Source organism: Struthio camelus, chromosome 1 (assembly GCF_040807025.1).
Source record: "Struthio camelus isolate bStrCam1 chromosome 1, bStrCam1.hap1, whole genome shotgun sequence".
Taxonomy (NCBI): domain Eukaryota; kingdom Metazoa; phylum Chordata; class Aves; order Struthioniformes; family Struthionidae; genus Struthio; species Struthio camelus.
In genome coordinates, this window is record NC_090942.1 from 77,009,110 (window position 1) to 77,031,088 (window position 21,979).

The window sequence follows — 21,979 nt, forward strand, 5'->3', positions numbered from 1 at the left end:
CTTTATATGGTTATACAGTTGCTTCTGCAACTCAGAAAGCACCACGTTGCCTAGGTTAATCTCATCTACTCACATAAACAATTTGTCTGCTATATTTTGATTAACACTTCCTTTTAAGAGCACATTGAGATGCTTTAGCTTGAGTGGCCCAAGGTCTGGCCTCCTGCTAAGACAGACATGCTCATCTCAAGCTTTCTCTCAGATCGGAGAATGTGGATGCCAGCCTTGCCCCAAGTACCTTTCACAAGCAGAATTCTCTAGTACCTTCTGATCTGACACGCAGAAGTAAAACAGCATCAGTTCAGGTGATGCCTGACACTTTTTTGAGTGACAAGCCTGAGATAGCCATAGATCACAGCATTCAATAACATGACTAAGTTGACCCAATTGTAGGAAAGGGCAAAAGTAAACATTAGACTAGTTCATTCATTTCACAGCCTTTCAGAGCCTGACTGTCTCTAAGCAACAGTCAACTACGTTAGCACAAATCATCTACTAAATTGTTTAAGTATCTGAACTCATATTGCTTGGAGAGAGCTAAGAAGCACTCACATAAACTGTGTTGATGATGAATAATGAGGAGCAGCCAATGATAAAAATAGCTTGCAGAGTAAATGTATATCCAAGCCTCACTGGTTTGAAAAACTATCCAGCAAATCAAAAGGCAGGCTAATCTCTGATACCACAACTTACTCACCTATGAATTTTTCACTGGTAGTGCCCTAAATTGGACCCCAGAAATTAACTACTCGGCTGTTATCCATTAAGACATAAAAGACATTGGTTAAACCTAAATGAATAGTTTTTCTTAGAAACATGGAATGTGGAAACAAGGATTTATTCCTTCGAATGTGCACTACTGCTCGCTATTCTGGCACCTTTCAAAGCAAAACAAATTGTTCCTGCTCCTTGCAATGTCCAGTCCATCTAGCTGGTCTGCAGCTTTGTGTTAGCAATTATGGAAGTCAGAAGTGAGCTTGAATCTTTGTTGTTGCTTTTTTCCTAATCCTTCAGTCTGAAGATGTTTTAGAATGTATTTTTGTTTATTTTTAACTTTCAAGTTTAGGTTTTTTCTAAGAAATGAGCACCCAAAATAGAACTTTGTTTGTATTCAGATTGTCATCCTGAAATCAGAAAAAGGCATCACAGGTCTTGTATGCACCAAGGCTGCGCTTAAGTTACTGGCAACTAACTTTGAACAGATGTTGTCACAGTTGTGGGACACACTTTCAGCTGGTGTCTGGATAAGATTCTCTTCTGACTTCCCCGGCAATGCAAAATGCCCAGAAAACAACTGACTCTGGCAAGTTGTCAATTATCAACTGTAAGGGAATCGACTAGACAGCACAAATATCCCATTTCCCCCTCTCTACACATAGGAGCAAAAGATGGCAGGAGTAAAATAAGACTTCCCAATGCACCCCAGCCATTCCCTTCTGGCCAAGACCCACTTGAAAGCAGCTATCTCAGTATTGGGGCTAACATAAATCAGAAATCCAGAAACTCACCTGGCCACGCAAATGCACAGGTTCAAAGAACAACATGAGATCAATTCAATGCTGCCAAATTACAAGGACAAATATCTTCAACGTATTATGCACAGGGTCTTTTTTGGAATAGTTTCAGGTTTTGCCTACATCACTCAGACATGGCTCAGTGTCATCCTCAACCCTGAAATAGCACAGACAATCTCCACTGGACATTTTATATCCCACATTAAAACAGTTATACACCAGAAGGAGGTGGGGGAAGGGGCGGGGGGGGGGGGGGGAGAAGGCCTCTTTCTCTCCAGATGTAGAATATGGTACATTCCAAGAAAGAGTTGCTCCATGAGCAGAAGAATCAATGAAATCTGGTTTCCTATGGATTATGGCCTTACTTCCCTTTCAAACGCTTTCTCCTAAACCACCCTCTGTGCTATAGCTCTCCACATATTCAAGTGCTTCCCTTCCCCACCACAATTCTGGTTTCCCATTGTAACATATATGGCCACCCCACCACAGTCCCAGCTCCCCCTGTGCCTCCCACCTGCTTTAGGGCAGCTGCCCACTGCACAGCTTCTGGCTGCCTCCAAACTACCACATAATGACTGGCCAAACAAGATGAGAATGGGATGAACTGTATGCACTGTTTTTCTCATTGCAGGCACTGATATGGTCCTTCTACCCAATCCACCCACCAATTTCATAAAATTGGCATGAATTTAATACCTTTAAGCACTCACGGCCTCTGCCAAATTTGTTTGTAACTCTAGCAATCATTTCAGAGGTCATGTGGGGGAGACAGACAGACAGACCCATCTTATTAAACCTAACCGGGCTAAACACATTGAAGAAAGAAGAAAAGAAGAAATGGAACTTGGCCTATCAGTGGGCTACAGACTTCCAAAAAGAAAATCCATCAGCTTCACAAAAGAGCTGCTAGCCACCTGGGACATGTTGGAGTCTTGTCCGCTGCCTCTCCTAGGAGAGCTCTGGCTCTACAGAAAAGACCTCGGACATTTAGATCTTTCACAAAGAATAGTCAGCTTCTTCCAGATGATCTTCAGGCTCTTCACATGCACTGTCTCTCCAGAAGATCCTTCAGTCTAGAGACTAGGTACTGGAGAAGTCATCAGCCTCCTGAGATAAAACCCTAATCTGAGCAGGAATCAGAGCATCTCCTTTCCTTCAAAAGGTATTGGGGGAAAAAAAGCTCATCTGCAGCCCGAGATTCAGACTCCCCAATTTTTCAGGCTACTCTAGGAGAATTAGCTGTGCACAATAAGACTGATTTCTCAGTGCTAACAGAATATCGTTTCTAATCTATTGTTTTGGTTGCGTGGACTCCCCAGTAACAAAATTTTCCCCTCAACATCCTCACACCAGCCACACAAGCTGCAAGCACCTTGGCAGAAAGTCCGAGCACTGTCAGTGGCGCAAAAGGTGTTCTGAAGTACACCACTGCCAGCACAAACTGCTCTTTCAGAGCTCTGGAGCTGAATAAGTGGAATAAGATGTACTTCTTGCTCCTCCACAGCTGATACAGTAGATTAAATGCTGGAAATGGGGGATCACAGTGAGCCACCTCAAACTGCACAGCTCAGAGACCAAGCCCAAACATCAGACAAGAGCTACCAGTAGACTTCACTGAACGCATATAAAAACCTTCCTCCCTCTTCTCCTCTTGAATAACCTGCCTCATTTATTTCAGCTGAATTCACTCCCATTTTAAATGGAGAAATTCAAGAGCTCCTAGAAGATATTTAAGGTGCAGCTTACAAAACTGATCCTGGCTGCCAAAGCCAGGGGAAAAAAATGTGCCTGTTTATTAATAGAAATATTCAGCGCCTTTGTCCAAAACTTAGAAAATAATCGCTCAGATCTGATCTCTCAAACTACCATCCCACAATAATGTTGTGTTCTTGAGCAAAGAACAGCTAAAAAGTAGAAATTCCAAAGCTCCCTCAACAGGTAATGTCATCCACCAACAGCTCATAACCAAGGAGCAGAGACCACTCAAAGTATTTGAAGATATCTGAAGACATTTCATCACTCAAGCAAGTCTCGGATTACAATAGCTTCAGCACCCTCACAGGACTAAAGTGCCTGGAAAGAAGGGCTGACAAGCTATTGTCCATCCTTATTTGCCAAAGAGATAAAACACCTCCAGCTCTTGTATGACCCTTGTTAAATCTGGATAATCAGAAAGCATTTGCAAAAAAATGTTTTATTTCATCCCAGCTTTCTAGAAACCTTTCTTCTTTCCTCTGGACATGACCATAGTCTCTTTAGTCCATGTACTTATCACTACAAGCTAGACTATTATAACACACTGTATCTCAACTACACACAAAAGCAAGGCACAAGATGCAACTGAGACTGTATTATCCATGGTTCATTACGTCTCTCTCATATCCAGTCGATCCCTACCTCCACACTTTCCCGGAGGAATGCGTCCAAAAGATGCTTGCATTTCCACCCAGGCGTGAATGAACTTTTCCAGTCTAGTGTTCGGTTTTCCGCACAGCCCAAATCACCTCAAAACTGATTTATTATAAAGAGTTTTGCTTTATATTTAAAGAAAATAACTTCTAGAGCATATTCATTCTCTCAACCACTGCTGTTCTAAATAAGCCCTCAAGGAGAATGGGATATAGTGTCCTAATTTTCTTGATTCTACAAAATAAGCCACTTGAAGATAGAGGTCCATAATGACCCTTTCTACCACAACCATCAGCCTGCGAGCACACTGAGATAGTGCACGTTTTATGTAAGCCTACAGTCTACCTACTGAAACACTTTGAGTTTTCAATTTTCCTTTGAGTTGTAGATGACTTACCCTTCATTCTAAATTTCCAAAAATCATTCAGCAAAGTCTCTTCTATTTCCAGTGCCCTTTGGCATCTGACTTTGCCAGTTTCAGGCCATTATATGAAATAAGTCTTGATAATATCTATTGACAGTCTCATCAGTTTCTCTCTCGCAGAAAACCTAAGCGCTTCAGCAACACACTCCATTGATGCTTCCACAAGATACTGCTGCACTGGGGCTCTCTCTGTCTTATCTACAGCACAAATATCACATTTCCTGCACCATTTTCCACATCCTGCTCACTCTTCATCGAATCATACTTTCCTTCAAATCAACTATGGCTTTTGCAGCCCCTCTATTCCAGCAGTTTCAAAGCCTCAATACAACTTCTGACCTAGCACAACCAGGTAATACTGGTACCGATTACCATTTTCTGCCACCTCTCGCATACTATCTCACTTCTAAATTCCAAGTCTGCCCAATGTGACCATAAAAGTTTTATGTTGCCATTCTACACTTTAAGAAGATTGCAAGAACCAATTATTTCTCAAAATCCTCTCCTTGGGAAGCTTTTAGCTGCTCTGAAGTCTATTTCAGGAACCCCAAATACATTCTCCAAGTGGGTGATGCAGGAGTTTTTGCATCTCTGCCAGTTATGGGAAGGGAAGAAAAAGTAATCTCCTCTTCAGCAGAGTCATTTCCTGGAATAACCAGTCCTTTGATCTCCTGCCTAACACAATGCCTGCAACTAGCCTCTAAAGAGATCCTCTGGATTAGGCATCAAGGTCACCACGATGCTCCCAGATCTGTGAATACCTGTGAAAGCACAGACCTATTAATTCCTACAACCAAAGGGCAAGTTGCCCTCAAGATGCCTCAGCACAGTCTGTCTTGATCATGCACTTTTTCCTCAGATAAATAATGATGAAAATCTATGAAGTTTCAAGCATCAACAGGAGTTCTCCTCAGGTAGTTCAAAAATTTTGTCAGATTTCATCACCCTTTAAACTCCCCTTTATGCTCTTATACCCATGTCTCCACACTGAGATAAACTGATGACTACAGCAATCACAAGTAATCAGCAAGATCACCTCTAAATTCTGCAAGACTTTGCTGAGGCTCAAATACAAAGTATCCAAAGCTTGTTTCATCTTTACTTTGTGGAAAACTAGATCAGGACCACAGTAATCATATATTTGACACACAGTAATCATATATATCCCACTGATCCACCTTGCTGTTCAAGAGTAGGTGTGTTGTCAGCTCATTTCTCAAACTTGCTCAGACAGATTTTTCAAAGTGTTCACTAGGAAACCTCCCCAGATACTCCTTTAATTCCTTCTGACGAGCAACCAGCTCTTGTTCCAGATAACATTTTATTTTTGCTTTAACTCTTTCTGAAAGACATCCAGTTCTTGCATTAGAGATCATATTTATTCTCTTGGGGGGGGGCATTTTTTACATGACTTTCTATGACTCTGTTCCTTAAACTCTTGTACTGTGGCTTCACAAGAACACTAGCTCACAAATTTCCATCTTGGAAGCTGGATCCAACTCATGATACCAGGTTATCATTTAGTCACAAGTGATCATGTCAGTTCTGGAGACTTAAGGGTTATTTCCACTATAAAGAAAAATCTGTGGTGGTGCCAGGTATTTTCTGGGTCATTTATTCAGAAAGAATTTATAAATTCTTGTTTTCCTGGACACAGGAGAAATCAAACAGCAGCAGCTTCTTTGACTACAGTTTTCAGAGAGAATAGTGCTCAAAAGCACTCTTGCATTTTTATTTTTCTAGGGTTTATAGGGTTTTCTAGGGTAGCAGGTTTTCTCCGCCTAGGACTGTTTTTGTTCTACATTTGTTCTGTTTCCGAAGCTTCTTTTACACACTTAGGCCTATACAGTTTCACCTGTCAGTGCGGAATTTCTTTCCAAGAAGCTTCTTGGGTCACACAGTTCACCTTTTACTCAGGCTTTACCAAGTATATGTGCTTTGGGTGGTGACTTCAGCCATCTTGTTCCAGAAAGGAGGAGGATTTTATTTTATCACTTACCTCCACTATAAATGAAGAACAGTAATTATACTCAAGTTTCAATGAGGTTCCACCCAACATATGAGCATGACAATGATGTCAGCAAGTGTAAAACTCTCTTCAGCACGTTTTTCTCTTGCAATAATAAAGCTCATTCTGCATTTTTAGTTATGTACTTTAAAACCCATGTTTGACACCTGAAAATTCTAATGAACTAATTAGTTTTGTCACACTTGGTTTACTATGAGATAAGCTAATATAAAACAATTTATGCAACTTTGCACTGAAAATTTTACTAGATCAACTCTCATAAAAAAGAGCATTGACCCAGAACATGGAGCCTTGCGTTATATTCCACAATTTGCTAATGACCTTGTGCAAGTCGCTTGTCTGCTTCTCTGTCCCATCCCTTATTGTAATAGTGCCCTTTAAATATACTTCACATCTAGAGCTGAAAATCTGGACAAGCACTGTCCCACTTCCAACTCTACTCAGCGGCACTGGTTATTTTAAGAGCAGCTTTATCCCAGTAGATGGCTTAATCTACCATAGAAAAGAGATGGACTGGATGGAATAGTACATCAGACTGAATGGCCCCACGGACCATGAGTTTGACTGCATTAGTCTAATGTACAACATTGCTTCCAATGAGGTGTTATAACAGTACTTTAGGTGTAATGGTTTTACTATGTCCTAGATATTACACTGAAAAAAAAAAAAAAAGTAATTGGCATTCACTGGCAGAAAAACCCACTCAATTATAAATGTTAATACAGATGAGACTTTTGCCTATCAGGTCCTGACCTTGTTTTGTTTTTGCAAGAGAAGCCATTGCTAATAGAAACTGAACATACCTCTAACCCAAATCTTGCAGCTCTCCAGTGAGTAATGCCCTCTTTGAAGAGCCAGATGCCAGAACAGTTTCACGATCAAATCCTAATTTGTCTATTAGTAATGCTGAAAGTCCATGCAGAAATTTTAACTTTGATGCTCTTCAATAGTTAAAATAAAAAAATGCCTCATGGCATACTTGCAGTTGTAATCTACAAGTGTTCAGATGTAGGACCTACATCTCAGATTACATATAAAGGAAGTAATATCATGAATCTTTGCTATTATTTTATTGCTTTTTCCAAGTAACAGAATATTTATTATATAACAAACTGCAGACAGCCTGATACAGAAAAAATTCCCACCCCCTCACCTATAAAAAAACAAGATCAATAAGTTGTATACATTGCTTTATACTTTTATTACTTAAAGGCAGAGATTTTTTGTATTATAAGAATCTTTATAAATAACTTCTATCTATGAAGATCTATGAAGATATTTCAAAATCTTATTTGAAATTTAATTCACTGAAACATTCACTGTTGTGACAGTAATACTAAAATCCAAAACATTTATTACATCAGTTTATCACTTATGAAACCTGCTCAACTTTAAACCTTGACCTATTGAGTTCTGTTTTCAACCCGAAAAGCATTAGAAACATTACCCCACCTAATTTTTAAATCAGCAAATCTGATTTCTGCTTCTATGTACTAATTTTAGAACAACGGAATTCCACTCAAAAAATCATTTAACTCCGATTTTTCAGCTGTCTCTAAAAAGTCAGGCTCACGGGCCCTATTTTTACCTGATTCAGCACAGGAGCAAAGTCTCAGGAGAGACAAGCTCAAGAGACAGAGGACGGGAAGGATGCTGCATTGAGCTGAAACTAAAGAGTTGAATCTACATTGGCAGAACGCAATAACCTAAGTTGGAAATTGTCCAAGATGTCAAAGCTAATACTACTAACAGGCAGTTAACCTTTTTCACTCAGCATAGTTCTTTTTAAATGAAGGGGAAAACAATTTTTTTAACTTTGTAGGTAGCCTCACAACTTTTTTTTTTGATCAAAAAAAAAAACTTGATCAGTGATGTATTTCCATATTTTTCTCCTTTCATATCTGTAGAACGATCTGTTCTCAGTGTTTTCAAAACTGATATTCAGTTTTTCCCCAATACATCACTTTATTTTCTTCTTTTTTATTTATGGTTGCTGAACACTAAAAAAATATTAACTAGCTTTAAAAGGTGACCGAAAATATTTTAGCAAAGCACACTACTGATTTAGTTATCTGGAATAATTAGAGAGTCCCTCAGAAATCTGAGTGCAGCTAGCTTTAAAATGCTATCATCAACAAGGTCATGCAAAAAGTAGTATTTCTGCCCTCAAGAACTCATGTATCATTTTTCAGGCTGCCAAACCCAGGTGTTGTGATTTAAAGTTAGGAACGAATCTACTAATAAACTCAGAGTACCTTTCATTTGTGACCATTCCTGTTTTCCAGCGCTCCTGCATGTCCTTGGGGGACAGCAACTTACTTTTTCTTAAATGGAAGCTTCAGACATCCAACATTCAAAAAGCCCTGGGAGTTAGGACTTTGTGAATAACGAATGCCATGTATTACAAGGCTTAGGATAAAATTGTACGGGTCACACTCAATATATTTGACCTCTATAGCTGCCTAGTAAAATTTTCCAAATCACAATACTCAAGGCTGTACAATTACACAAATTTTCACAGGCATCTGAATGTAGACACACACAGAAGCCAGGCAAAAATCCCTGCCGCGAAGTAAAACATGTCCCGTAGGGGTAGCTAGGGAATCTTCTGTGCCTCCTGCCTGCTGCTCCTCCAGCTTCCATCACAACCACCACACTGCAGCAGAAAGGCGGCTGGGAGCCTCACTTAACCTCCCCCTCCACTGCAAAGAAAAGTAGCACACATTTACACAGGGGGAAAAAATAAACATAAGCCCAGGTTTTCTGTCTTTTAACTGCAGACACATAAGTTGAAATAATTGGGACTCATTGCGAGTTTAAGCAGTTGTTTTGCTTTCCTGTAACTACATGCACTCCCTCTGGAACATTCATTAACTTGCGTATGTTAAATGCGGGGGAAAAAAAATCTGTTTGAAACTCAAACAAGTCTCTAAAAGAAAATCAAGATAAGAAGTCCAAGCTTTGGACCACAACAAGTTTCTATATTTTGTGATTCAAATAAAAAGCTCACTTTTCAGGGGGAGGGTTGTTTTTGGTTTTTTAATGACATTGATTTATATCTGCCAGAGGTCAAAGAACAAAAAGTTGATTATCGTTTTGATATCTGTTCTTTGTACAGAGCAGAGCTCTAATAAGTTCAATTTATATTGTCAAACAATACCAACCATGCTTGGACATGTTCTTCTAGTCGTCTTTTGCCAAATTATTTCACATAAATTCCAACTCCATGCCTTTTGTCTTGTGGCAATGATCAACCTAAAGAGGCACTTCATATGAACCTGTCAGTCCAAAATTTATTATATAGGAAGATTATAGAAGTACCACAATTCATTATATAATCTTTAAGTTGTTACAAAAGCATTGGGCATCATATGCACCTGGCAAGTCAGCAATACAGCACAAAGGAAAATAAAGGATCACATCAGTAAGGCCTGTATCATGCTTTTACACAAAATTGAATAAGGCAGAATAGGCCATCTTAAAACTGCCAGTTCCTGCTTTCTGAGGAATTCTGTAATTCAGCCCTTCTCTTAGGGAATGCAGTATCATATTTTCCTAAACACCACCAAAAAACCCTGAAAAATCAAACAGTCCATTGTTTGGGACCATGCTAGCCTCAACTGAAGTCATCACTACTTTGGCACTCTAGACATGCAGCACCGACCTCTGCAATTTGAAATACGACAGGCTGCCTTCCTCTATGTGGAGTCATTTGAAAAGAAATAAGACAATTTGCCAGTAAATTTCACAGCTGTTTTCTGACAGCAGGGGACTGCAGACCTCTCAGCAACTGTCCATGCTCTTCTGTTCCTGTTCAGTCCTACTTCCTTTCCAATACAATCCACCTTTTAGACTATGTACATCAGCTCCCATCATACATCTCTCTCTTTGCATGCACACACATATCAGCTCTTGGACCCTTGCTCTTTAGTTCTCTACTACCTCACCCTCAACTCGTCAACACACCCCTCTGCGCCTACCTCCTCTTCATTATCCGAGTGCCGGAAGGGGAGCACTGAAAGCAGAGGGGAGATAGTCTTCCTATTTTCTTTTCTGCAGTCTAGCAGCCCAGTGGTCTCTCATCAGCAAGCAGAAGTAACTGCAAGGAAAATCCTGCTCAGTTTATTTACCTGTGAAGCCCACAAAAGGCTGGAAGAGGTTCAATGCAGGCAGAATCTCAAGCCACTGAACTCCAAAAATTCCTACTAGCACAACAGGAACCTTGAAACTAAAGGTGCAGAAGGCAAACTGCTGAATGTGGGGGAAAAAAAGGATGGAATGCAGTTTGCAAAAATATTCCCACAGAAGTCTATAATGACAATTCACTTAAGCTTGCTAAGTCGTGAGGTGAGCCTGGGTAGAAGAACCAGTCCTCCACAAGCTCTGAAAGGGGGCTTGGTCCCAGATAAGCCACAGGACAGCCCAGCAGCCCTCACACACACAACACACAGTTCAGCCAGGTCAATGCTTTAGGGTACAGTCTCTCCTCTGAAGTGATAAACAAGATGTTCTTTGGATAGAGTTGCATTTCTATTTAACAGTATTCAGATAAATGCAAATAAATGAGCGTTAAAAGGTGGACAGAGATTCAGGCAGAGACAGGCAGTCCCAAAGACAGCACTAGAGTGACAGCCTATCTCTGACCCAGCATTTTCACTGCTGCAGTCAAAATAGGCCTCAAACATCTCAAGCAGTAGGTAAGACAGGACATGAATAACGAGCATGTTTTAAGTCTGCTTTTCCTTGGTCTTATGTTTTCCTTGTTTAACTCTGTTTCCAAATTTGTAATGAGAACCTTTACTTTTCTAGAATGTAATTTCTTGTTTTAATTTTAAGCTGTCTTCATATTTAAAGTGAACTCAGGTAGTAAAAAAATGATTTTCTTACTTTTCCAGAGATAAGAAACACAAGTAAGCAGCAGGACAAATAGAGCTTTTCTGGGTCTCCCAGTAAGGGAAGCTGGAAATCCTGGAAACTGGGATTCATTTCGCCACAGAGTTGCAAGAAGTCAGCCTTGGAGCCTCTTAGTGCCAAGTGCCAGTATGGAGGAGAAGTTGCCTTCACCAGGTAATATTCACTGCCCTTTGGCAAAAGGCAGGCACCAAGAAAGCAACACGCAGTTTCAGGAAAAGCCTATATTGCCACAGGGGTCTAAATGAGACCTTAACTCATAGCTGTCAAAACTGGGTAAATTTTAAAAGGGGCAGAGAAGGCAAATCCTTCATGCTGGAGAAGTGGGTTTCAAGACTGTGCTGCAACTTCTGAAGAGTGAACACATGGCTGCAAGCTATTTTTTTTAAAAACAGGTAACCAATGCATTTCTGCCTATCCTGATCTCAGAAACGGTCAAGCCATTTTATCTGAACCTTCCCACACAAAAACCTGCAGCCTCAGGCACCTACTGTCAGTCCAAGCAGTCAAGGCTTAGCGTCATTATACACCCAAAAACAGGATCTATGACAGGAAGTGTCTAGACACGCACATATTAGCAGAACTACCGATTCCAGTAAGAGATGGAATCCAGTTTATAAATAACATAAATGAAGGTTTAAAAGAATCAGTCATAAGAATTTTTATTTATGTCCTTAATATATTAAAATATTCCTCTCTGAATAAGTGATAAAAACATAGCACATAGACAAGAAAAAAAGTAATATGCTGAACTACTATTCATTCTCCCTTTTCCTCCATTTTTTTTCCATAAACATCCCTATTTAAGTATACCTAACTTGCCCTCGAACATCACTGGTCTCTCTTTAGTACGAGAGGTAATAGACCTTTCAAAGTAAGCAGAAAGTAGACTTTCATGAGCATATCAGAGGACATGGCTTTGTGATATTTCATAGTAAACAGTCTCACACATTAGCCAAGCAATAGCAATTTGCACCATTAACAGTGAAAGGTAATGGGTTTTGAATAACTCAAGGTTAAGGGAAACGTAACACTTCCTATAAGCCGACTAACCAAAGGTTTACGTGCTTCTTACAAGATAATGTTCCAAGCTGGAGAAGTCAGAGCTGGATTTGACTCTTTTTTTCTGTGGCACTTTCAAAATATAGGACAACCTTGATTCCACATGAGTCAGAGAATCATACAGAGTAAAGACTGTTCAGTCAATCCCTCATTATGTAAAAGGAAGTTAAATTTGACTGAAAGTCACGCATGTTAAACAATCTCCCTTCTCTTTCCCCACTACTTCCCACATCGCCCATAACCCAACTGAGAATTATTGAAGTTATAATTGCCTTACCACTTGTCTTAATTTAAAATTCAGGTCCACCCTTATTTCCATCACTGCTGCACTGCTTAGAGGTAAATTCACTTTTACATTACATCAATTGGGTCTTTGGCTAGCCCCAATTTTCTGTCCGCTTCTGTTTGTCCTTTGATAATGAGCTCTTTGAACCAAGGAGATTACATTTCAGTGTACAGTTTCATAAATCATAATATTGTAATTAAGTTTAATCCTATGTCCCTTTGTGCTCAAGCTGCATTCTGTGTGCAAGTAAATTTTCTGAAACCAATCAGCCACCTCTGGGGCTCATTACTTGCTGCGTTCCCATAAGAATGCTTTATGAAAAGCTTTGTGACATTGTTTATCTAAAGATGACACTGCTGTTGGAATATTTGAGGTGCGCATCAAAATAAGGTCACCATGAATGGCAAAGTTGGAGCGATGCCTAACTGTTAATGTGAGTAGATAATCACAGAGGATATAGGCTTTGATACATGCATTGAATTTCAAGGCATGCAAGATACAGTTTTATTTATATGTCTACATCTTTGCTTGTGTGGCATTTACTGCAAGATCAATGAAAGTATTCAATAAGACATATAACACAGCTCGTGTTTCAGAAAGTTATCATAGAAAACACACCACACAGCTGAACAGTGTCATAAAACAGGCCAAATCCTGCTCACAGTTAAATGAGCATAAATCCAAAGTAGTTACAGAATTCAAACCGGTGGCTTTGCATTAGGAAGACCACACAGAGAACCTATTTCTGAAAACACTAATCCTTCACAGCAGAAAACACTTCTTCAGAAACACACAATCAAAACCGACAAATCTCATTGGCATCGTCAGGCAGGAGGGCAAAGGACCTAGGTAATAAAACACAGAAGGATTTTTGCCCACAACAAAACTGGAGTTCATCTTCCTTCCTCTTATACGCATTATTCGATTCTTCATGTATCAGAATCAAATTAGGGGCAATTTTAACTCATGCAGTGAAAGAGCAACTTTCACTTTCTTCAGCTGCTTCATTCTTTCCTGAATAGCTACATTCTATCAACAGATAAAAGAAAGAAAAATTTGCTATTAATTAAATGACGTATACCCTGTTCCCTAACCACAGCTTACATTTTCAGGCACCATGAGAGAAGGGTGAAAAAAATCTGTGCATTGATGAAAATACTACATTGGTGTACTGTAAGTATCATCTTTTCTCTTAGTACCATTTCTTATACCACCAAGAAGACATGTTTTAGCTTGCATGGTCTTTGTACATTTAGATTTATGCCATTCCATGAACACTTTCTACTCAGTCTTGTCTCTTCACCAAGGAAGCTTGATTCGATCTGTGTGTGAAGTCCAAGTTCAGTAAGACAACTAATGCACAGGAGCCTAGTTAGAGAACCTGAATAAAACTGTGCAATTCACTTCAAATAAGAAAGCTATGGCAAGCACTCCTACGAATTAAGAGAAGTTGTAAAAGACAAATCAACATTAAATTCAAGGCAATGAATGTGAATACTCTACAATACATTTTTTTGCTACTCATTAGGAGTAAGTCTTGGCACTCCTCAACATCCATAGTCATTTATTACCTAGCAGGCAGCTCCTGATGCATGCTCCATTAATTTTGTTCCATGAGGTTTCTAGCTGCTACAGCATAGAAGTGCAAATGGAGGTGAGACAGGAATGCAGCTACCGATGGTGACTAACAGGTCCATTGTCAAACTTTCCAACAGCTGATGCTTGCAGTTATCATTACTTTTTTTCCCACCTCCTCCACCCCACTTTTTTCCCTTCACTGTACCAAAAAGTGGCTAACAGTAGCTCTCATTCCCAAAACACATAATTGCCAACACTTACTGCCAAGATATCGGGAAAGGTGGTCTCAAGGTACAGAGATTAGTCTAGGACAACTTATGATACTGGGATTCATTGTCTGGAACTGCCATATTGCCTGTGTGATGTCACACATTTCCTGTGTGATGTCAAGCCTCAAACTGCGTAGACACTGAGAACTCAAAAAGGGAAAAAAATCTTTTCTTTTTCATTTAAATTATAATTCTGATCAAAAAATATACTCTGTTGTAGTTATCACATAAAATATTGGTGTTAATCTTTATCACAATAAACAATATCAAATCCAAAGGAATAATATTATTTTTAAGACTAAAATAGAATACGTAAGTCAAAACAACATGAGCTGTAAAAAACGTTGTTAGGACAACATAGTCCAATAATCTAGAAACTTGAAATGGCAGAAAATTACCTATGGATGGAAATTCTTTTCCCCAAATATCTGTACTAAACTGCAAGACTATCAATTTACATATTCAAAAATGTTCCCCTTTTTAAAAAGAAAAAAAAAAAAGAAGCTCACAAACGCTTGAGATTGGAAAAGCCAGATTACACATCATCAGCACTTCCAGGCAGACAGTACTGAGTCGGGAATTGCCTGGACTCTCAGTACCACAGATACCTGCAAACTATGAAGTAGCCAATAGAAACGCTGAGCTCGAAAATCCTCTCCTTTACAATTACTCAGCGGTGCCCCTGTCCACTTGGGACCCACAGCCTGGAACACCCTCCAGAAGACAGCTCTTTGTGTCCCTTCTTTCAAAAACCAAGCACTATTGCTTTCTTTTAAAATATGGATACAACAGGAAGAATTAGGAGCAGCGCTGTCTGCCAGCCCTGCCCCTGCCCCCATCCAGCCACTTACGCACTAACCCTAGATGCGGAAGAGAGGCTCAGTTTCCTCTTCTGACTAACAGGGATCAAATCTGAAAGCAGAGACTTGAGTCTGTTTCTCATCCAACATCTGTTTACAGTAAATAAAGAAATAGTTCTCAGAGGAGGACAGGAACGCAGGTTCCTTCCTCCTCACAGAAGTGCCCCAACCTTTTGGTCTCCATTTCCAGAATCTCTCTGCTCCAGCAAAACTCCAACCCTTTTTGTAGGGGGAGGTGTGGAAAGGCAGTCCTGCCTTCATCTAGCACCATCTCTTAGCACACTCTCCTGGATATGGGACAGGATGCGACATGGATGCGAACTCTGTCCAGCTGAAAGAGGAACTCAGCAGGGATCCCTCATCTCCTGAACGAGTTCTCTACACCACTGCACTCCTGCACAAAAGGAAGATTTTCACACTCCCATTCTGGTAGCTATTAAGCAGATCCTACACTTGACCCTACTAGCTCAGCTGCATCTTCCTCTTGGTTTTAAATTTCCTGGGGAAATTGAGCATGCGGAAATTTCTGTGTTGGCAGGTGAGCAAAAATATTCAAAATGCACAAATCCAAAACTTTGCTTAGAAATCTGCCCCTCAAAACCAATTTTTTTAAGCTCATTCAACTCTCTTAGGAGTTAGGTCCACTTAAACGACGGACCTCCCCACTCAGAGAGGTGCTGCATGCTTTTTTATCTTATTTATAGACGGCCTCACTCATGCTTTGTTTAAGAAACAATTAGCCTTTGACAGCTTAAAATAAACAGAACTCTCTCCCTGCTTCAGAATTGCTAGACCCTGAGCTGGATTTAAAGTTCGTGCAACTGCATTAGACTATCTGATGGACGTAGTAGTGAACTGAAGAGGAAGCAACATGACAATTTATCATCCTCTCCTAGCACCTATCAAAACAGCAGCCTGAGCAATACAGGCAAGAGTAATAAAGCAAGGACCCGCATCAGTCAAATCAAGCAAGCGAGCAATCATTCCAGCACTTACTCCACTTCATCCTCAGAAAAAAGAGGCATCTCTGGAAGATGGGGTGCCACTTGCTCTGAAGAGAGGACCTGCAGGTACGTAGGAGACGGAGATCACCAACAGCTGCACACCAAATGCTCAGCTGGGCAAACGTTTTCTCTGAACTTACCCCTGGTGTGTCTGCCTCTTGCGTTGCTGCAGCCAGTCCCAAGGCAGTAATTGCAAGGGCTAGCACAGATAACATGACCTGGCATTACAACTTTATATTTCTGTCCAAACTCCTGTACCACCAGCAGAGGGGTCAGCATTGCCCTTGAGTAGACGTGAGAGTTTTCCACTGGTGACTTCACACTTCCCTCAAGGCCTTCCGCTCCTCAACTCCAGCCTTCTGGCTCTGCAGCTGCCTCTACTGTTCCAGGGAGCAGGGCACAAAAAACTCTACTGAAGAGCTAACAGAGCTACGCTGACATTCCTGTATTTCTGGCCTGCTGCTGAAGAAGAGACACACACGAGAGTCCTGTCTCATCCCAAGTAGTGCCTTCTCCAGCACACAGATCCCCTCGTCAGAGAATAAAAGGGAAGGAGCCAGAGAGGCTCCTCCTGAGAAGGAAAGCAGAGACAGAGGTCCACTCTCTTCACTAAATGAAACCCTCAACAGTCTGTTTGTTAGGGTGTTAGCTTGGGCGCCGTTCCTGCTGCGGAGCTCTGAAGGGCCTTAGGAAAGCTTTGATCCTGGCTCCCCATCAACGGGAGTAAAAGCTCTGCCCGAACGCAGAGGGATATAAGGGGGACCAACAAACTCCAGATTGTGACATCAGAGTGGTGACACGTGCCCAAGCAACGCATAGCCACATCACAGAGCACGTGTCACAGTCACAGCACAAACGTCAGGAACTGCACACAAGCTGGTACCCTCTGGAAGGAGGCACATATCTTAACAAAGATGATGAAAAGCAAAGTATGCCACATTTAGCTTTCCCCAGATTACTAGATAACAGAACACAGCGATGAGACAACACAACAGCAAAACCAAACAACTCAACAACTAATCATGCCAACAAATTAAAAATGCAGGAGTTACTAGAATGAGAAATAATACCCAATGGTTAAAAGCTGTAGAAAACACAGGTTTTCAGATATAGTTCAAAATGACAAGAGTCAGCAGAACAAACGGAGATGTGAGACAAAACACAGAGTCACAAATAGAAAAGGCACAGAATTTACAAATAGGGGAACAGACCATGGAAATATGCTTGTAAACAGATGAAATCAGTGAACAGCAAAGATAGGAAGTGATAATAAAATAAAAAATATAAGAGACCTTGAACACCAGCTTCTTTCTGTAACTAACACACAAAGTGATGCAGACATAAGGGTAGACATCCACTGTTGGAAGTTTCGCACTCTCATTAATTCACCCTACAATCCCCCATCAAAGAGCTCTCAGGACACAGCTAGTCTAATGTGACATACAAGAGCGATATCTAAGTGATATACGTTTATTAACACAGGATCAAAGCACAGTCTTAGCAAGGAATATATTTGTTCAACCGTTATTCTTAAGGTACAGCTCATGTTTAAGCAACAAATCACACTGATATCCAGCTAGAGTCTGAGCTCCTCTGTCAATTGAATCGCTATGATTCATGCAGTGCAGGAGATGTTTCCACTGACAAACACGTTTAAGGACATGCTTACTTTGGACATGTCACAAAAACACGGAAACTACTGTAGTTCTCTTACTAACATCAGAAGAAACCACTGCACCCTTGGGAAATGTCACTACAACGGTACTACAGTGATGGTTTTAAGAAAGATATCAATGTATTCCTCATGGCATTCATTATGGTTTTCTGTCTGGGATTCCAAAAAGGTGATTTAAAGTGTCCAAGGTTAATAAAAACCTCACATTAGCAAAAGTAGCTCAGTGAAGTAGCCGCAGTTAAACTACATCTTTCCATTCTGCAAAGAGAGAGAAAAAAAAGAGAGAGAGCTCATAGCAAAAGTAACTCCCGTGAAATATCGCAATCGCAGATAAGACTTGAGGCAAACACACGCCAGAATTAAAGGGGTGCACGCCGAACAAGCTGATGAGCGCGTCAGTGAAGTTTTTTGCCCTTCGCGTCTTCGACAAAAATTCTCAAAGATGCGCTAGAACAGCAACGACAAAAACGACAGAAGAAGAAGAAAACCCGGCAGCCGCACTCCAAAACCACGAATACCTTCACGTATTCGGGCACGGTCCCGGACCGCGCCGGTGACCGAGCTCTGCAGCGCGGCGCCGCAGCCCCGCGCCCTCGCCCGCCGCCGCCGCCGCCACAGCCGGCCCCGCTCCCCGCCGGGGAGCCGCGACCGTTGGGGGGGGGGGGGAGGGGGGCGAGCCGGCCCCGCTGCCCCGGGCCGCCGCCGCGAGAACTTTCTTTCTTTCTTTCTTTTTTTCCCTCCCCTCTCTTTTAAATCACTTCCTATTTTCCTCTCTCTCCCGCGGCCGCTGCAGCGCGCTCCGCTGCCGCTTCCTGTGCTGCCGCCGCCGCCGCGGTGCCCGCGGGTCGCGTCGCCGCCCGGCCCGGCCCGGCCCGGCCCGGCCCGCTCCTTACCCCAAGGTGCTGATGAATCCGTTGACCGAGCCCTCCGCGTACAGGGACACGATGTCCCCGATGTACAGAAAGCTGGACATTTTCTCAGACATTTTGGCTCATTTTTAGTTAATTTCGCACTTCTGCCCCTCAAAAAAGAAAAAAAGAAAGAAAAGGGAAGAAAAACGGACTGTTTTTTAGGTGGTGGGGGAGGGATGTGGCGTGTTGAGGGACTCGAGGGAGCCCGGCGGCGAGCCGGGCCCAGCCGCAGCGATCACCGCGGCCCCTCCGGCCGGCGTAGCCTGACATGAGCGGCGCGGCGGCGGCGGCGCCGCTGCCCTCCGCGGACCGCCACGGCTCTCCGCGCCGCCTCCGCCTCCTCCCCCCGGCGACGTCCCTCCCTCCTCCTCCAACAGCTCCGCGCCTCCCCGCCCTCCCCCCCCAGCAGCCCTCGTGCCCCGCGCGCCCTCTGCGCGCCCTCCCCCTCCCCCGGGGAGAGCGACCGTTGGCGGCCTCGCGCGCTGCCGCCCCCCCCCCCCACACACACACACACACTCGCCCGGCCTCGTTCAAGGGGCGACGTTCACCCTCCGCTTAGTCTAGTCGCCAGCTAGGCTCGTCCTGGGCGTTATGACACGCCAGCTTCAGCAACCAAATCCGTTCCGCCAACAGCCTTCTGATCTGGTAGCCCCACCGCAAGTCTTTCCATAGGAAAAGGGCCCTCGCTTCAAACAGAAACGCCTCAGACTAGCGGAGCCCTCCGGCTCCTGGCTCTCCTAAGGAGCGAGGAGACGGTCCCACCTGCCAGGGCTCCCACCCGGCACACGGGGACAAGGCCCCCCGTGTCGCCCTTCTCCACCAGAGCCGCTGGAGGGACGGGGGCGCTACCACGGGGCGTGCGAGGGGCGAAGGCGCGCCACGGTGGTCAAGCGCTAGCGCTTCAAGTTCGCTGCCCAAACCGAAATAACGGCCCGCGAAACCTCACCTTTGGCGGGCGGTCGAAACGTTCTGCTCAAAAGAACGGCTGCTTCAAAATAATGTTTGTTTGGTTGGTTTTTTTTTTTTTTTTAACAAAAATCTCATTTCATCTGAGGGTTTAAGAATCAAAATATTACCTCTTTTTCTGTTTTTTCACTTACGTTTTCCATGCCCAAAACTACTCCCCTACTACTGAAACTCAGCAGTAGTACTGGTTGCCCAGTATATTCTTCCAACAAACAGATTACTTGGATTCAGAAAAAGAAACAGTAACAACGGCTCACCCAGGTCTAACAGCACGACCAAGTACCAACTCTCAAGCGGTAAGAACATAAATCTAGTTTTGGGAATGTGCAGACTGCTGGAAATGAGCAATAAGCTACAGGTTTCACGCTCATATTTAATTTCCCACATCCACTGATTCCAGCCTTATCGCACTTTTTCTGAACATAATAAATTCTTGGCATCAGAAATGCTGAGTCTTTAAAACCATAAAAGGCTTTACCAGCTAGCACGTAAAGAAAACTGTTATGTCATCCTAGAGTTCCCCCTTTTGCTTTTGTATGCTGCATATTCTGGATTTGCCTCCTCTTTCTGTTAAGCGTGAAAGGAGTCTGGTAGCTGCTGACAGGCTCAGGCTTCGAGGAGAATGAATTGACACCAAGAAGGTGACACCAAGCTGAGAATAGTAAAGGTGACAGTGAGAAGGAAGCAGAGGGAAACAAAAGTGCTGCTGCACTGGCAAGGCCAGATGGGGTAGAAGGGGTGCCAGAACTATATAGCCCTTACTCTGGAAACGGCACCTGTACAGGAGAACTGAAGATAAGGTATTTCAAACTGCCCAAAATATAGATATTAAATGCCAAATGTGGACTACATTAAAATGTATCATAATTAGGTACTTAACATTGGAGCAGTATCACTCATTGACGGAGGAGAGAAGCTAAGGCTCCCAGTCCATGCGCCAGCTAAATGAAAAGCATTGATCCCAGAGTCCATAATAGGACTCAATGGAGTTATTATATAGAGGACTTGCACATTTTAACTTCAGGAAAACATAGCTCCAGAGAGTTTGAAACCAGGGACCGAGCAGCAAAGGCTTTATAAAGCATCACCTTCTAGGCCCTGTTTATCTCAGCCATTTTACACCGTGGTTTAATTGCCTAATTAAGATACGTTAGTCAAGCAGGTATCACGTTTCCTACTGATAAATGAAATCCTGATGTTTGTTAGATGGGTGGAAATTTTCCTGAGAATGGACTTTAGAATTTGGCCTAGCAGCGAGTTTGCCAGTCCTTTGGAGCCGAAACGTGGGCATGGGAGCAAATCGCCATTTTGGACTACTCACACACAGGAACATTCAACTCTGTTGCCTAAACATAGGTATCTAGTGCCATTTTGAAACATGCTGTGGTATAACGGAGACATCCCCATGGGTTGGTGGCAACATTTGGGAGACCTGTCGCCTTTCAGGGCAGCACCAAGAAGCAGGGCCATATAGCTTAGGCGTGCCCTAGACAGCAGGAGATGCCTGCGTTTAGGCAGCTCAATGGGGCCTACGCACTTTGGCGTTACAAGAAGGTTAACTTAGATCATTTTAGAAAATATTTAGCATTTGCTTACTATGGCAAAGCTCAAACTGATAGGATAAGAGGTCCTGTACTTTCAGTCATCTTTGCCTCTTTCCCCCCCAAGGACACCAAGGCACCAACTGCATTCCCCTTCATTTCTTGGCTTGTTCCTCTTGGCATTTTATGGATTTGAAAATTGCCAAACTGAAAAGACTAATCCCACACCTACACAGTCTACCTCTTGTATGAGGTTACAGATACAGGCCATTTTAGTGAAGGCAAACTGGACCAATTAGAGGCTTATACAAGAAGCAGCATTGATGTTTGTTTTCATGAAAGCAGAGTATAGTGCCTTCCAGCTGCAGGGGAAAAGTGGGAAGAGAAGAATGCCTTTAACTGTTTTAGCACAATAGATGTAGAGGGGGCTATGCCAACATCCAGACACCCCAGAGCTTTAGCATGCAAGTGTAAGAGGGTTTGGACCCAAAGCTTTCATTTTGTTTCTGGTCTTTCCAATGGGCATAAAAGAACAGAGGT

General features: G+C 42.4%; 1 protein-coding gene and 1 long non-coding RNA gene across 7 annotated transcripts in view; one reads left to right on the forward strand and one right to left on the reverse strand.

Annotated features, from left to right (window-relative positions):
- ITPR2 (inositol 1,4,5-trisphosphate receptor type 2) overlaps window positions 1-19,283 on the reverse strand; it is a 265,055-nt gene extending 245,772 nt beyond the window's left edge. For 2 of the 6 annotated variants that reach the window (XM_068950009.1, XM_068949998.1), the window contains exons 1-2: window positions 16,487-16,666; window positions 16,339-16,406 (exon numbers count right to left, since the gene is read on the reverse strand). In XM_068950009.1, coding sequence (XP_068806110.1) covers window positions 16,339-16,406; window positions 16,487-16,561 — 143 coding nt within the window. In that variant the 5' untranslated portion in view covers window positions 16,562-16,666. Of the gene's footprint in view, window positions 1-10,356; window positions 10,476-16,338; window positions 16,407-16,486; window positions 16,668-18,914 lie in introns of those variants that run through there. The other 4 variants (XM_068950029.1, XM_068950035.1, XM_068950023.1 and 1 more) reach the window with 4 other exon arrangements.
- On the forward strand, window positions 11,356-16,233 carry LOC138067805 (uncharacterized). The gene is made up of 3 exons (XR_011142151.1): window positions 11,356-11,443; window positions 13,748-13,808; window positions 16,126-16,233. It is a non-coding gene; the product is annotated as an uncharacterized lncRNA (long non-coding RNA).
- Window positions 19,284-21,979: the final 2,696 nt, after the last annotated feature.